This window comes from Labrus bergylta, chromosome 10 (genome assembly GCF_963930695.1).
Source record: "Labrus bergylta chromosome 10, fLabBer1.1, whole genome shotgun sequence".
Lineage (NCBI taxonomy): Eukaryota > Metazoa > Chordata > Actinopteri > Labriformes > Labridae > Labrus > Labrus bergylta.
Window position 1 is genome coordinate 20,057,993 of NC_089204.1, and position 13,871 is coordinate 20,071,863.

Genomic DNA, 13,871 nt, shown 5'->3' on the forward strand with positions numbered 1-13,871 from the left:
AAACACTTCCTGCTTCATTTCGATTGGCTTGCGGGCCTTGTGGGGCGAAATTGAAATAAACGTCTGAACCTTCTCTGTACAGCTTGTTTTGCTTTCTGACTCTTTAAAGAAGATTGTGTGTGTGTGGGTTTTTTTTGAGCCGTGTGGTCAAAAGTCCGGGCTCGTTAACAATTGTAAGTATCAACTGCACAACATTTCAACAGAGTTCATGTTATTATGTAATATTCAGTTTTTTATGGAAAGAAGGAAATGTGTAACGAATCTCTGTAATTTAAATCCTGCTGCACCGCTTCTTTTGAAATCTAATACAATTACAATGTTGACACGAAAAGTAATGTCGCTTGTTAACGTACCAAACTTTTAAAAAATACATATATCATGCAAAAGAAAGTTTTGTTTTCCGTGTTTGTGTCGTTTTGGTGATTGTTGTACTTGTCTCTGCCTCTGCTGATTGGACGCTGTGTTTGTTGTGTGTTAAGATGGGAGACCATGTCGAGTTACAAATTACTCCAGAGACTCCAGGCAGGCCGTCTGTTAGAAACCCCTTTGAGAGTCCCAATGACTATCACCACCTCAGAGAAGCCCTAGTCCCGAGTCCGTCTGTCTTCAAGTCAAGGCCGTGCAAAGCTGTAAGTTTGAACACCTCACCTACTAACAAGACACACAACATCTCCTTTTCCCCAAATATATATATATATATAACACTGAAATGTGTCCATGTATCTCTGTCTCTGCAGACTCCTCCTAAATTCAACTGGTCTATTGATGAAATGGCCAGTCTCCAGCCAGTCCACATAGACCAAGAGGAAATCCAGCGACAATCTTTTTACCTAAGCCAGACAAGGTGCGTGCTAAAAGACACAAGTCTCAGCAGCCATGATCAACAGGTTAGGCTGTAAGGATGATATAGAGAGAGAAAACTGAAAAGATGATAAACCTTTTTCGCTTCTGATCCAGTGGGAATTTACAAGACAGAACTGTTGTTGTTTTCAGGATGGATTCAGACATCGAGGAAAAGCGTCAGAATGCTATTGAGCAGGTATGTAGTTTAATCAAGTCACATTTTACAACGCTTAAGTACTAAGTATGTTGGCAGTTTAAAGATTGTGTCATTTTTCTTGTCTCAAAATCAAGTTTTTCACCAAAGGAGCCATTGTGCCCTCCCCCTGGGCAGCACCAGACACCCGTAAAGGCCCTCAGTTATATAAAAAAAGTAAGTCTTCGTAATTATTTCACCTCCTCAGCCCATATTTTCAGCTTGTCCTGCATGTATGTCCTTCCTCAATGATACTTTCTTGTTTTGTTTATTAAAGTAAACATTTTGTGTTCATGCTTGTGTCTTTGTGCTTGTAGGTTGCATGTCTCCAATGATTGCAGAAGAGCCAGAAAAAGTCTCAGGTTGGTTTGCTCTTTTGAGAGGGTTTGGTTTCACTTTCTACAGATGCTGCTGTGTGTCTTCAACTTTCCTTTACTACCTGCTGACTTGTTTTGTGATCCCTCCGTGTTATGTTGGTTTTGCAGTTGCTTGTCAAACGACTCTTTCATTACCGTTGGCTTTCGATTTGGAGAAAATACTTGGTAAGTGTCTAATGAATACACATTCAAATCAAAGTGTGATTTGACCGTGTTTTTCCATCAAGTCACCATGCTGATCTTTTTTTTTTTTTCCTCCTCTCAGGGGAGCATTACCGCCAGGAAGAGGCCTGTGATGCAGTGCAAGAGAGTCTCAGTTCTTCCTCCTTAAGAAGAAAACTCTTCCTCGATGGGCAGGGTAGTTACAGTGGCTCGGACAGCTCAAGCCCCCCAAGCCCAGAGAGAAGCCACGCCATGCAGGAGAGACCTTCTCTGACCAGAGGAGAGGAAGCTGCAGGAGGGGTTGAACCTATATTGTCTATCTTTTCTTCACCTTTGTCCTGCGGTGTGACTGCTCAGACTCCATCTACGGTTAGTGGATAGAGATGTAAATTGCCATATTCAACTGTGAATTCTCTAAATATGTTAACTTCACAAATAACAATGTTTTTTTTAATGATTTCAAGCAAAGATAATGTTTGTTAAATTACAGTTAATTAAAAATTGTACCTGCATTTCCTTTACTGTAGGGTCAGTTCTCGTCCAGTCCCATCCAGCATGGCTGCTTCCGGGACTGCAGCCTTGGCAGCATCACCAGTCCCTTGTTCCCTGATAGGTCATCTCCTGCTCGTCTGGTCTCTCCTACAATCTCTCCTATTGTTGCACATGCAGCACGCACGCCCATTGGCTCAGGTAGACCACTGATTTTGTGAAATAATGAAGAATCGGGTGGAATATTTTTCTCTAAAGGGTTTTACTTACCGATTTCTAAAACAATGTTGGGATGTGGGCTGAGTTCATCTTCAAACTAAATCTGTTCCTTTTTTGCAGCTGAGAGGAAGCAGCCAAACCATTTGACCCCACAAGGCGTTCCCCTGGACATGGACGTCCCTTCCTGCAACGAGAGCCCATTTGTAGAGGGTTGCTCTCCCATTCGTAGCTGCTCCCCACACCAGCTTCAATGCAAAAATGAGCCCCAACATAACGCCAGGCCAAAGCCCAGACCCCGAGTCCGCTGCTGGGCCTCACCTCCCCTCATCTCCCCGATCCTGAACCCTAGACTCCAAGACAACCAGGAGGCGGAGGAGCAACTATCGTCCATCTCATCCTCTTCTTCTCTGCCCCCTATGGAGCTTGATCCGTCTTCTCCTATGCCTTGCAACGCTCGCCCCGCTGTCTTAGAGAGAGTCAGCCTTGATCTCATGGAACCTGTGAAAATGGAGGAAGACAAAGAGATGGGGGTGGATGGGAGGCTGGAGGATGAAGAGGAGGAAAGTGGAGGGCCTTTGGGGCAGCTGACAAGCTCTCGTATGGGAAATGTGTCGGCAACAGAAAGCTCTCATATGTTTGTGTCTCTTCTGGCAGAGGGGAGCAGCATACGCTACGATTCCAGCATGCAGGTTAGTGTGAGCAATTTATTCAAAGCCAAACTAAGGGCTTCTTTTTTTCCTTTTGTATTTCACTTACTCTTAAATAAATGAATTGTTGTTGATCCATTCATACTGATGTTTATCTCATGGAATATTTGTTATAGGGTTGTCAAAATTGTACCACATTTAAAACTATACAATCTATTATTTTAATGATCAATAGTACTGATTAGTAACAAAGATACAAATAATAAAACTTGAGATCTTCAGTCTTGCATTTTACTAAAAGCTGCCACAAGCTAACTGTCTAATTTGTACAAAAATTTGACTGCATTTTTTGGTAATTAAAAACAAGAAATGCCCAATATTAGTTGCCTAGCACGTCTACCTTTTGTAGCGGTGGTATCTAAACAGGGATTGATATCGTGTAATTTTTACTAGAACCGTATCTGAGCTAAAAAAAACAAAAAAACAAATGTGGTTCTATGACGACCCTAATTCATTTTGGACTGCTGTTTGTGTGTCCAGGTGGATAGCGGGTACAACACAGCAGGCACAGCCAGTCTCATTGATGTCCTTAACTCGGACTGTCACAGCAAAGAGTCCTTCATTTCAAACCTGGCAGATGACACCTTCCAGGTGACACGACACACTAAAGTAAAGGTACTGCTTTCCCTTCCACACTAACATAGTGTAATGGATAACTTTGTGTCTTTTATATCTAAAACAATATCAGCCACTCATTTAAAACAAGCTTCCTGATTTCTGAAAGTTTTGTGCATGCTGCGAGGCTCTGTCTTTTTCACTATACTAAAAGTATTTGTTTTGTTTTCCAGGTGTTTTATGCTCACCACTGAGCCAGCGGATTGATGCATTTAAAGGGATGCCTCTTCCAGCGAGAGCTCAAAAGCGTTATTTTGCAATCAAATTCAAAGTTTACACTACCTTTATGGCAATTGTCAAACGAAACCTGATTAGAACGGAGGGGTTTCACAACAGGTTGATTCTTCTGAACGCATCACTATCTTAATATTTTAATATCACAGGAATAGGACCTGCTTATTGTCTCCTCAGTCCTACTGTAAAACACTGAACAAGGTTTCATCCGAAGTCATGAGTATATTTAGATCCACTCTGCTGCTTCAGAAAAGGGACAAGGGAAAAAAGAAAAGTGAACTCTGTGTCCAACATGCACAACATTAACCTCTTGAATGCTGTAGTGATGCTTACATCATTTCCATTTTCTATGGTGCTAATATGGTTGACTTAATAGATCCTGACTCTCAGATGACAGATATGTACTGTATATAAGTTTTTATGAAAAGTGTTTCCCTGATGATTTTACATGAGCTTTTCTTGATGAAGTCAAAACTGTTAATTCAGGATACCTGTGGTTCTTATTTGGATTGTTAAGAGTATTTATACCTGAATAAGATGTACTGAATAATGCCACTTGGGAATCAAACTTGATGAGCCATTTTGTTTTCCATATTTTGTATACTTAACCACGAGCTGGATTGTTGTCACATTAAATTAACTTGAAATCGTTGACTTGAGCAGACTTTTTCATTCTTTTGAGCCGGGTGCCTGCAGCACTGAGGAAGTCTGACTTCTTCATACTCCACACTAAGACTTCTTTAAGAGCTTACAATTATTATTAATGCCATCGCCTTCATGGTATTGCAAGTCACATCATGTTGGTTCACAATTCTTATCTAATAACGTTCAACCAATATTTTTTAGTATTTTCTTTAATTACATCAGTTTATCTAGAAATACTCAACTTAAAGTTAAAGACTCATTCTGGGCCTCCAAAACACACACATCCAAACAGGTTTAAAACAGTTTAATGATAAGAGTCCACATCTAAACTGGTATTGGACAATTTACATTGAATTCATAAAACATGTAACAAAGGTTTTAAAACATATTAAATGATTAGAAGAAATTGTTGCATGTGATGCAGATTTACTGTTGTAGATTTAAAAAAAAAAAAAAAAAATCCAACAGTCCGATCTTGTTCTCTTCTAGACTTTTTCATTTGTTGATCAGCTGCTTTCTGTGTCAACGGTCCAGTTTGGGTTTCTTTGCCTGAGGTTCAACATCTGGGACTGGAACGCTCACACCAGGAATCTGAAGAAATAAAAAAAAAAAAAAATCTAGTATTTAAACAAGTGATTCAGTTTGGAATACCTGGGGGCAACATATAAAGTGGACTAGATAAAATCTACAAACAGCTGTTTGCTTTAATGTAAGAATTCTATGAAGGTGTAATGATGTAACATGTTTGTTTTTTAAATCAGGTAAGCCATATTCAGCTCACTCAGTCCTTACCACTGGGTCAATCAGAGACATGCGGATCTTCTGGTGCTGAATGTTAGAATCGTCCAGGCTGATGGTGACCTTCACCCTGTCAAATATGTGGAAGGTGTGCTGCTCCACCTTCAGACTGGGACCCTGAACACAGAGAATGGAGATCATTAAAGCACAACCTTCTGATGGTTTCATTTTTCATGTATGTTCAGTAAAAAAAAATTTAAAAAAAGATTTGTGTGTTACCTCTTCATCAAAAACGAGGTTTGGGGCAGCCTTGTCTTTTTTGTCAAAGAAGACCGTTCCCTCCAGGCCAAACTTCGGGATGAGCACGATGATTGCGTTCTTCCTCACAAACAGAACAAATCCCTCTTCGTTCAGTATGCCTCTGCTCTTGAAGAACAACTGAAAAGAGACCATTGGTGTTAGAGTCATGACGTGGAGTCGGTTTCATTCCTTTTCCCTCTAACCTAAGGTTCACAGGGTTATAAATGGACATCACTCTGGTTCTCGTATTCAGTGGCAATTCTAGAGTCTGTTGGATCCCTAGGCAAAAAAATCACTGGGGGCCCCTCCAACCAGCGTTCATCACCATTATGTGTGCCAGTGTCCCAACGCTTACTCCTCTTCCTCTTTTTCTTTTTTTTTTTAAATCACAGACAGATAATTCCTCTTCATTTTCCTTCATTGACAAATGTTGGTTTTCAAGGAAGAGGGAGTGCTGTCAGATGGGCCCCACTTCGAGAGGTATCCTACTGTCATTCATTTTGTTTTGCTAATTTGGAGCCACTGCTGTGGTTTAAAGTTTGTCAGCAGTTGCCAGCTTTGCCTATTGACAAACAGCGGCCTCTGCTCATGTTTTCAAACACGATGGTTCAGGATAGTTCAAAGAAAACAAACCAGTGTTTACCTGTGTGTGGAAGGCCACAGACGCCCTCTGTGCATACTGAGACATTTTATGCCTGTAGTTGAGGTTGTTGGAGAGGGCTGACTGTTTCTGTTTGTCCATCAAATCTGGATAGGTGCTGTCTGCTCCGATGGCCACTGCCAGCAGGCGGTGTACTATTATATCAGCGTACCTGTGAAGGAGAGAATGTGGAGGAAGTAGAGGTTTAGATAGAGAAATTATTACAACTCAACATATTGAAGATGCGCAACATATCTGCTTTCATACCTTCTGATAGGTGACGTGAAGTGTGTATAAATGGGCGAGGCGAGGCCGTAGTGGTGGAAGTCGCTGTCCATGCCGGAACAAAAATAAACCGCCTGCATCATGCAGCGAGTGGCCAGGATGCGCAGTAACGTGTTAAAGTACGGAAAGCCGTCCACTCTGGCCATGTCAAGGGAGTCGGCCAGTGCCTTTGCTGAATCTGTGTGGATCTCCACTTCCTGATAACAAGAGTTAATACATAAGAACATACTCAAAGTTCTAGTGAATTTATAGGATCTGGATTAGCCACAAAGTATCGGTACTCTTCAGCGGGTCCACACAGGAGCCCCAGGAAACACAACTGAGAGTAATATCTTCTTATTCAGCCTTCTTTTTTTTTTATTCATAGAGAAAGGTTATTACACATTGACAGTCTAATGTTGTGATTTCAAAACAGGGGTCATGGTGTCTCAGGGGGAATTGTTGCTTAGAGGTATCTGGGAAGTTTTTTTTTTTTCTTTTATGGATACAATTTAGGTTTAAAACAATAAACTCTGATGAGAGTATATAAACCAATTTGCTTATTTGTATGGCTATATGATGGAAACAGATACCCGTAAGTAATACTAAGTGGTTAAAATAGATAAAGGTAATGTGTAAAGGTTTGAAATACTAACCCAAAAGGATTGCATATATTTTTGAAATGGTTAGCTAAAGTGGTGTAAATGAAAAGTGGTAAAAATAGATTACAAAAAAAGTAAAAAATGTTTCAAACAGTTGGACAAAAATATGTAATACATACTTTATAGAGTTAGCTAAATGTAAAATGTAAAAGTGTTGCTTAGTGGTAAGCTTAACTTAAAATAACAGATTTAAGCTTGAATTAGACTTCTATAGTTATTGGATAAAACAGCTAAGATAATTCGCTAGTAATCATCTGTTTGAATCGCTGAACAAATCTGAGGTTGAGGCTACACTACACCGTGTTCAAGCCTTGTTTGGATGTAGTTCAGCTCAGATTTGGAACGTCTGAAGGTACTACCAATTATGGAAACAACCTCCATACACTTGGTACATTTATTAAATAACCCAAAGGAGCAAGCTTGAAAACATTTATTCACAAGTATCCACTCACCTTGGACTTTGCAGCTTTGAGCAGGATGTCGTAGTTTGATGGGGGTGGTGCCGGATGTTTCCTCAGCATAGCACAATCTGGAAATTCATCATAGATCTTCTGGGCCACTGAAATATTTGCCAGCAACATGAACTCCTCCACCATGGAGTTTGTCTCCCTTTCAAACAGAGATGACTTGACTTTAATACATTCAAAACACAACATAGAACATTAAAACAAAACAGCATCACAATGAGCCATTTGGAGAACAGGAGAACATGTATCAAAGAGGTTCCTGAATTATTCTCACTTTAGAAGTCACTTACATGAGTTCCTTGGTCTGGAGGTCAATGGGGTCGTGGGTTTCACTGTCTATGTGAAAACGGACCTCTAAGGATGACAGCGTCAAAGCCCTGAAAGACACGATATATGTTAAATACAGCAGTTATACAAGTCATGATCAGCTAAACTGTCTTGATTTTTCTTATTATCTTCCTCCTTACCCTTTCTCTATCCTGTGCCTTTTGAGGATTTTGGCTATTTTGTTGAGACCGCGAAGGCTCTTGGTGATGTCATCGTTTTTGCTGGTGTCATCGATCTTCATCTGGGCCTCTGCATAGGTCAGAGATGCCTGCACCAGATGGAACCGCAGCAGGAGAAAAACACGGCGGCATCAGATAACTTGATCCTCTAATTTTGCATCTTACAAAGAGCTAATAAAAGATGTTGACCGCATTACATTCACAGTTTACTTCAAAAAACACACGTATAACCTGAGTCCCATCACCTAAATATTGAATAGTTCCTGTTATCATACATTGTATGTTGCTACAATACCTTGGAGTTTATGACACTTTTTGTGAAGCGGGTCTTTAGAATTTCAGCCTTGTGGTTAATCTCCCAGATACATGAGAAGGCCAGCCTGGTAAAAAAAAAGAAAGAAAGAAAGGAAATCAGAGGAAAGCAATTGAGAAAAGACTGGGGAAGAAGCAGCATTTATCATATTGATTATTGTTTCAGTACAAGTGCGTGTATGTATCGGAAATCCTCACCTTTCCACATTGGAGCGCAGAGAGCAAAGGTTGGAGCTGAGTAGCTCAGGAACCATATCTATCCTCTAAAGGAAACACAAATAAAGCACAACATTTGGGTTTCTTTATTTAGTTTACAGTGTCCAAACTTATTTGTTTGCATTGTTTCATTCAATGGTCAATGATGCATATCAGTTGACAAAATTGCAAAAGAAAAATATATTTTTGCCATTTTTGCCCCTATTGGATAAGACAGCTGAAGAGAGACAGGACGGGTCGGGAGGAGAGATAGGAGGATGATACGCAGCAAAGGGCAGAGGTCGGACTCGAACCCACGGTCGCTTCAACGAGGACCAAGCCCTACGTACATGTACATGGAGCTGCGTGACAAAACCACAAGGCCACCGTAACCCCAAATTTGCAAAAGTTTGATGACAAACTGAAATGGAATATTCTTCTAATTCAGCTGCAATATAGCCCATTGAGGTGAACTGGGCAAATATGTAATATAGAAATCTGAAATGGCTGAGAACATGGCAAGTGTATTAAAAAGTGTAATACACATCTAACAGGTTAGTTGTTCATCTTAAGTGCAAAAGTAAAAAAATAAAATCATAAAACTTACGAGAGTCGTCAATAGAACGCATTTAAAGTGACATATACGAATACACTAACACATAAGTGGTGTGTGTGTATGTGTGTGTGTGTGTGTGTGTGTGTGTGCAGCCTCCTTACTTTGCCACACAGGTAGACAGTGGTGCCTCGGTTTGCAGCCTCTTTGTCCATAGCGTTGCCAGGTCTGATGAAGTGACTGACATCAGCGATGTGGACCCCCACCTTAAGCGATATGAAAAACACTGTGAAATATTGAAACAAATAATGATCCAAACTACTACATCTTTTTATTGTCTGTCAACAATGTGTTTACCTCAAGGTTTCCATTGTCCAGCTCTCTACAGTGAAGAGCATCATCTATGTCTGTACATCCTGGAGGATCCACACTGCACACAGTCAGATGCCTCAGGTCCTCTCTCTTCATCATGTCCTTTAGCACATTAATAGAAACAAACACTTTAAATCAAAGGATGACTGACCAAATGATTAATTTTTTATTTTTTTTTGAAACTGCAATACTGATGAATATTTCTCAAAACAATGGCCATTACCTCTGGTGTGATGCACCACGGCATCTTGGGAAGGAAACTGAGCACAGCCTGAGAGAAGGCCTGGTGGGGGACGTCATGCTCCAAAAGCAGAACCTCCTGCTCAGTCTCTTTGTCACCTGCACCTCCCAGGCTGCGCACAAAGTGACCCTAACAAAAGAGGAAATTAAAGATTAGTCTTTATGGACAGACTTATCTCCCCAGCACGTCTTCACCTGTGTCTGACTAAAGACATGTTGCTTTTTAGGATTCAAAACATATACATAAACAGTTCAATGTCACATCACACTTTGCCATGTGGTGATGGACCCACTCAAAGTAGGATATCTAAGATGTCATTCTGCAGAGGTTTTTTTTAGTTGTTTTTTTTTACATACATTTGGATATCTGGAGTGTTTGGGCCAGCCGTCGATGGCCACCATGATCCTCTGGCCTGCCAGTGTGGCTGCCTGACGTGTTTCGATGCGTATGCGAGGGATACGGCGGTCTGCTGGGGTGAACAGATGGCGGGTAGACTGAGAAAAAAAAGGAAAAGAAAAACAGGGATGGTCAGTGCTGAGGGTTAAGAGACAAGAAAAAAAAGTTAGGGAAATGTACTGTATACTGTATACGTGTTTACTAATACAAGCTTTAAAATATCCTATAAAACTTTTATGATATCTTCAACTTTTCAAATAAAGCAGACTAGACTTACCTCTTTAATCTGGGAGGTATTGAGCATGCCGCAAAAGGGCCTCCAGCTCCGTTTGATGATTCCTACGATTCTGGCTGTGGGCTTCCTCGATGCTTCAGCTGCAGATATCCGCAACTGCAGACACACACCAACAACAAAGAGCTCATTAAAGTAACTTGGCAACAAATTCCAAATCTTATAAAGCTTAGAAAAAAAAGAGTATCCTTTTTTTTTCAGGAGCATAGCATCCAGGTATTAACCATCCATGTGAGCAAACTGCTGTCTTTTATTTCAACTATCAAGGTGGAACCAGCTCCTCTAACTGTAAGCACATTCAAAGCCAGTCCAATCAAAACTCACAGCCTTCTCTTCTTCTTCTTCTTCAGCATCATCATCCTTTGCTGTGCCTTCGTCTTGTAGCACCACCGAGGAGGGCGCCACCCACTGATCACGCGGCAACAGCTGCACTGCAACTACATCCTGGTGAACTGCTCGATTGAGATTTTGAAGACCCTGGATGAGAACCTGGCAGCAAGGAGAGACCGTACAGGGTGGTTTTATAAATCTGTGCAATTAATGATAGTGTAGTGATTTCTCTACTGGAATCTTACAACATGACATTCTAACCCAAACCAGACACACAAACAAACACCTCCACACACACCTCTGTTGTGTCTTCCCCCTCTCCCTGGACAAAGACTGTGGCCTCCAGATAGTTGTCCCTGCTGGCCCTGAAGGTGCCCTGGAGGAAGGTGCCACTCTTAATTCCTGCTTGGATCCTGGACAAAGGGAGATGCTCAGGGAATAGCACCTTACTGCTGGTGACTTCATTCTGAGGGAAAAAGAGGAAAAAAAAGATTCATCAAAAGGAATGTTTGGGAATGTAAGATGGTTAAACAGTACATATATAAAGCTGTGTTTACCTTGTCATCATTGGACAAAGCCAGACAATCCACAAGCTCAGGGTTCGCTATCAGACTCTTGATGTATTCTTCACCTAGAATACAAGAAAAAGAGACGCATGGATGCATTCTAAATTAGTTCTTAAACTTAGCAGAACTGACAGAGAAAGCCGCGAGAGGCTCTAACGTTGTGATAAATGTATAGTTGTGAACCAGAGATGGACACACCACTTACATTTGTACACCAGCAGGCCGCTCTCCTCCGCCTTTTGCTTGTTCCCATTGTCATTGGTAAGGAGGACCACCTTGAGCCCCTCTGCATCAGGCGCGGACGTCTTCAGGTGCTGGCTGTACCATTTGGTTGCGACACGGATGGCACGATCATTACGGTCATTGGCGCTCTCCCCTGGTTCACGCTCAACGAACGTCTCGCTGGAAGAATATATTACATAAGATGGGTTTGTAACAAGCTTTTAAGGCCTACAATTGTAATTCTTTTACTGAGCAAATCTTTATCATGGGGAGGTTTACTTTGGTGATGAAAAGTGAGACAATAGGCACTGACCACCGCGAACTAAGATCTATAAAGACATTGTGATGCAGTAGTGGTGTCTCAGGTGTCTTTATAGGATATTTTACAACATTTTTTATATATTTTATAGGATATTTTACAACATTTTTTATATATTTTATAGGGTATTTTACAACATTTTTAATATATTTTATAGGATATTTTACAACATTATTTTATAGGATATTTTACAACATTTTTTATATATTTTATAGGATATTTTACAACATTTTTTATATATTTTATAGGATATTTTACAACATTTTTTATATATTTTATAGGGTATTTTACAACAATTTTAATATATTTTATAGGATATTTTACAACATTATTTTATAGGATATTTTACAACATTTTTTATATATTTTATAGAATATTTTACAACATTTTTTATATATTTTATAGGATATTTTACAACATTTTTTATATATTTTATAGGGTATTTTACAACAATTTTAATATATTTTATAGGATTTTTTATATATGTTATAGGGTATTTTACAACAATTTTAAAACTTTTTATGATGTATTTCAAAGGAATATAATGGGTATTTTAACAGGAGGATGTCAGGATGTATTTATGATATAGATTTAAGTATGTCTTTTAAACTTTAGGACCATGTGCACACTCACACACACGAGCATACATACACACATACGCACAAACACAAAAAGGAAAATGAAAAAATAATAATAAAAAATAATAATCAGGATGAGTGGTGACTGTGAACTAGTGACTGATTGTGAACTGATGAATTGTGAATGACTCCCTAATGATGCTTGACGACCTCCTTTCCAAACTCCTTTACCCTGCCAGTCCTGAGCTGTCCCTGCAAGGAACCATGATATTCTGATCTGACCTGAGTGCTGTCTCAGTACCTGTGGTGTTCATTGGTAAAGGTGTAAAAGTGCTTCTCTTTCTCATGTATGATGTCCTTCAGGCGTTTATAGACCGGTGCACTGCGGTGGCGGACCTCCTGCAGCACTGTCTGAAGGATGATCACGTTGCGGATCACGGGATCTTCCAGCACGTCAATCTGCAGGAAAGAGTTCAAGAAACACCAGAATCAGGTGCAAAAGTTACACTATTCAAATTTGAATTTTAGATCTTTTAATTGCCTCGAATCCAGAAATGTTAGACCTCAAGTTGAATTGATAAACATGAGCAGCATCGTCATGAACTACTGACACACAAAGCAGACTAATAGAACTATAGAAACTGTGTTGACACCACATGAAAAATGGCAATTACTCATGAGGTAAGAGGTTACATTTCATCACTTTTCCCCCCTTTCTTTACCTGATGCAGTACCACATTCGTGTCGGGGATCAGATAATGTGGATAGGCGCACAGGTTGCTCTCGATACACGCGTCTCCCTGCAGCACCGTGGACTCCTGTTTGCAGTCTGCGCAGACTTCACTTCCACACCAAATATCATCTCTCAGATAATGCTCACGCACTATCTTCATCACCCCGCCCGACCGGGTCTTCTTAATGAAGGTTTTAGATTTCAACATGACGTCCAGAAAAGCCTCGCACGGTTAAATCTCAGTGTTTTCATCCAACCAGTAAAGCAAAGGCAACAACAACTGAGCCTCACATGTGTAAAACTAACTCTGTGGGCCGACAAAAAAAAAACCTTTCCAGAGTTTTAACGGAGTCTTTTAAGTTTGATTGTAGCGTCTGTAATTGGCTTATATGATGATATTTAACACGGAATTATAAAGAAAAATAGATAAAACGTGTGTTACTCGTAAATATTTTCGGGTATTTTAGAGTTTATAGGTTAATCCAGATACTCGGTGTTAAATTTTGGTTGGCCATCCGATGAAAACAAAGCAGAGGAAGGCAGAAGGGGAATTTGCTGGCCGGGTTTATAAAGAGGTGGTCGATTCAACAGCGGCTCCTGTTGTTAGGAGGAGGTACTGCATGATCTCTCCACTGTAACAACTTGAATCTCGAGTCAAGAATTGCATTACACCTTAATTACCACGGGGGGGCTCTGTACCC

General features: G+C 40.3%; 2 protein-coding genes across 2 annotated transcripts; one reads left to right on the top strand and one right to left on the bottom strand.

Moving 5' to 3' along the window:
• Nucleotides 1-24: 24 nt before the first annotated feature.
• Nucleotides 25-4,491, top strand: bora (bora aurora kinase A activator). Its single transcript, XM_020639205.3, has 12 exons — nt 25-173; nt 480-629; nt 738-844; nt 994-1,039; nt 1,135-1,213; nt 1,354-1,398; nt 1,522-1,578; nt 1,679-1,944; nt 2,103-2,265; nt 2,404-2,972; nt 3,471-3,605; nt 3,779-4,491. Exons 2-12 carry the CDS (start codon nt 480-482, stop codon nt 3,797-3,799), a joined length of 1,638 nt encoding a protein of 545 aa, XP_020494861.2. The 5' UTR covers nt 25-173; the 3' UTR covers nt 3,800-4,491.
• Nucleotides 4,492-4,773: 282 nt separating this feature from the next.
• dis3 (DIS3 exosome endoribonuclease and 3'-5' exoribonuclease) lies at nt 4,774-13,857 on the bottom strand. Its single transcript, XM_020639188.3, has 21 exons — nt 13,160-13,857; nt 12,739-12,896; nt 11,524-11,720; nt 11,310-11,383; nt 11,051-11,218; nt 10,747-10,911; nt 10,408-10,521; nt 10,091-10,228; nt 9,717-9,863; nt 9,479-9,595; nt 9,286-9,387; nt 8,572-8,636; nt 8,357-8,441; nt 8,023-8,150; nt 7,846-7,932; nt 7,541-7,697; nt 6,430-6,644; nt 6,166-6,334; nt 5,502-5,660; nt 5,277-5,399; nt 4,774-5,075 (listed from the first exon to the last, which is right to left on the bottom strand). The coding sequence occupies exons 1-21, from the start codon at nt 13,376-13,378 to the stop codon at nt 5,007-5,009; spliced, it is 2,856 nt and encodes a 951-aa protein (XP_020494844.2). The 5' UTR covers nt 13,379-13,857; the 3' UTR covers nt 4,774-5,006.
• Nucleotides 13,858-13,871: the final 14 nt, after the last annotated feature.

Excerpts from the sequence above, each read along its gene's own strand:
- bora (XM_020639205.3), top strand. The coding sequence starts at position 480 with ATGGGAGACCATGTCGAGTTACAAATTACTCCAGAGACTCCAGGCAGG. Across the intron at positions 1,040-1,134 it reads GTCAGAATGCTATTGAGCAG|TTTTTCACCAAAGGAGCCAT; the intron begins GTATGTAGTTTA and ends CTCAAAATCAAG. Across the intron at positions 3,606-3,778 it reads CACGACACACTAAAGTAAAG|GTGTTTTATGCTCACCACTG; the intron begins GTACTGCTTTCC and ends TTTGTTTTCCAG.
- dis3 (XM_020639188.3), bottom strand. The coding sequence starts at position 13,378 with ATGTTGAAATCTAAAACCTTCATTAAGAAGACCCGGTCGGGCGGGGTG. Across the intron at positions 10,522-10,746 it reads AAGAAGAAGAAGAGAAGGCT|TTGCGGATATCTGCAGCTGA; the intron begins GTGAGTTTTGAT and ends GTGTGTCTGCAG. Across the intron at positions 6,335-6,429 it reads TTCACGTCACCTATCAGAAG|GTACGCTGATATAATAGTAC; the intron begins GTATGAAAGCAG and ends TCTCCTTCACAG.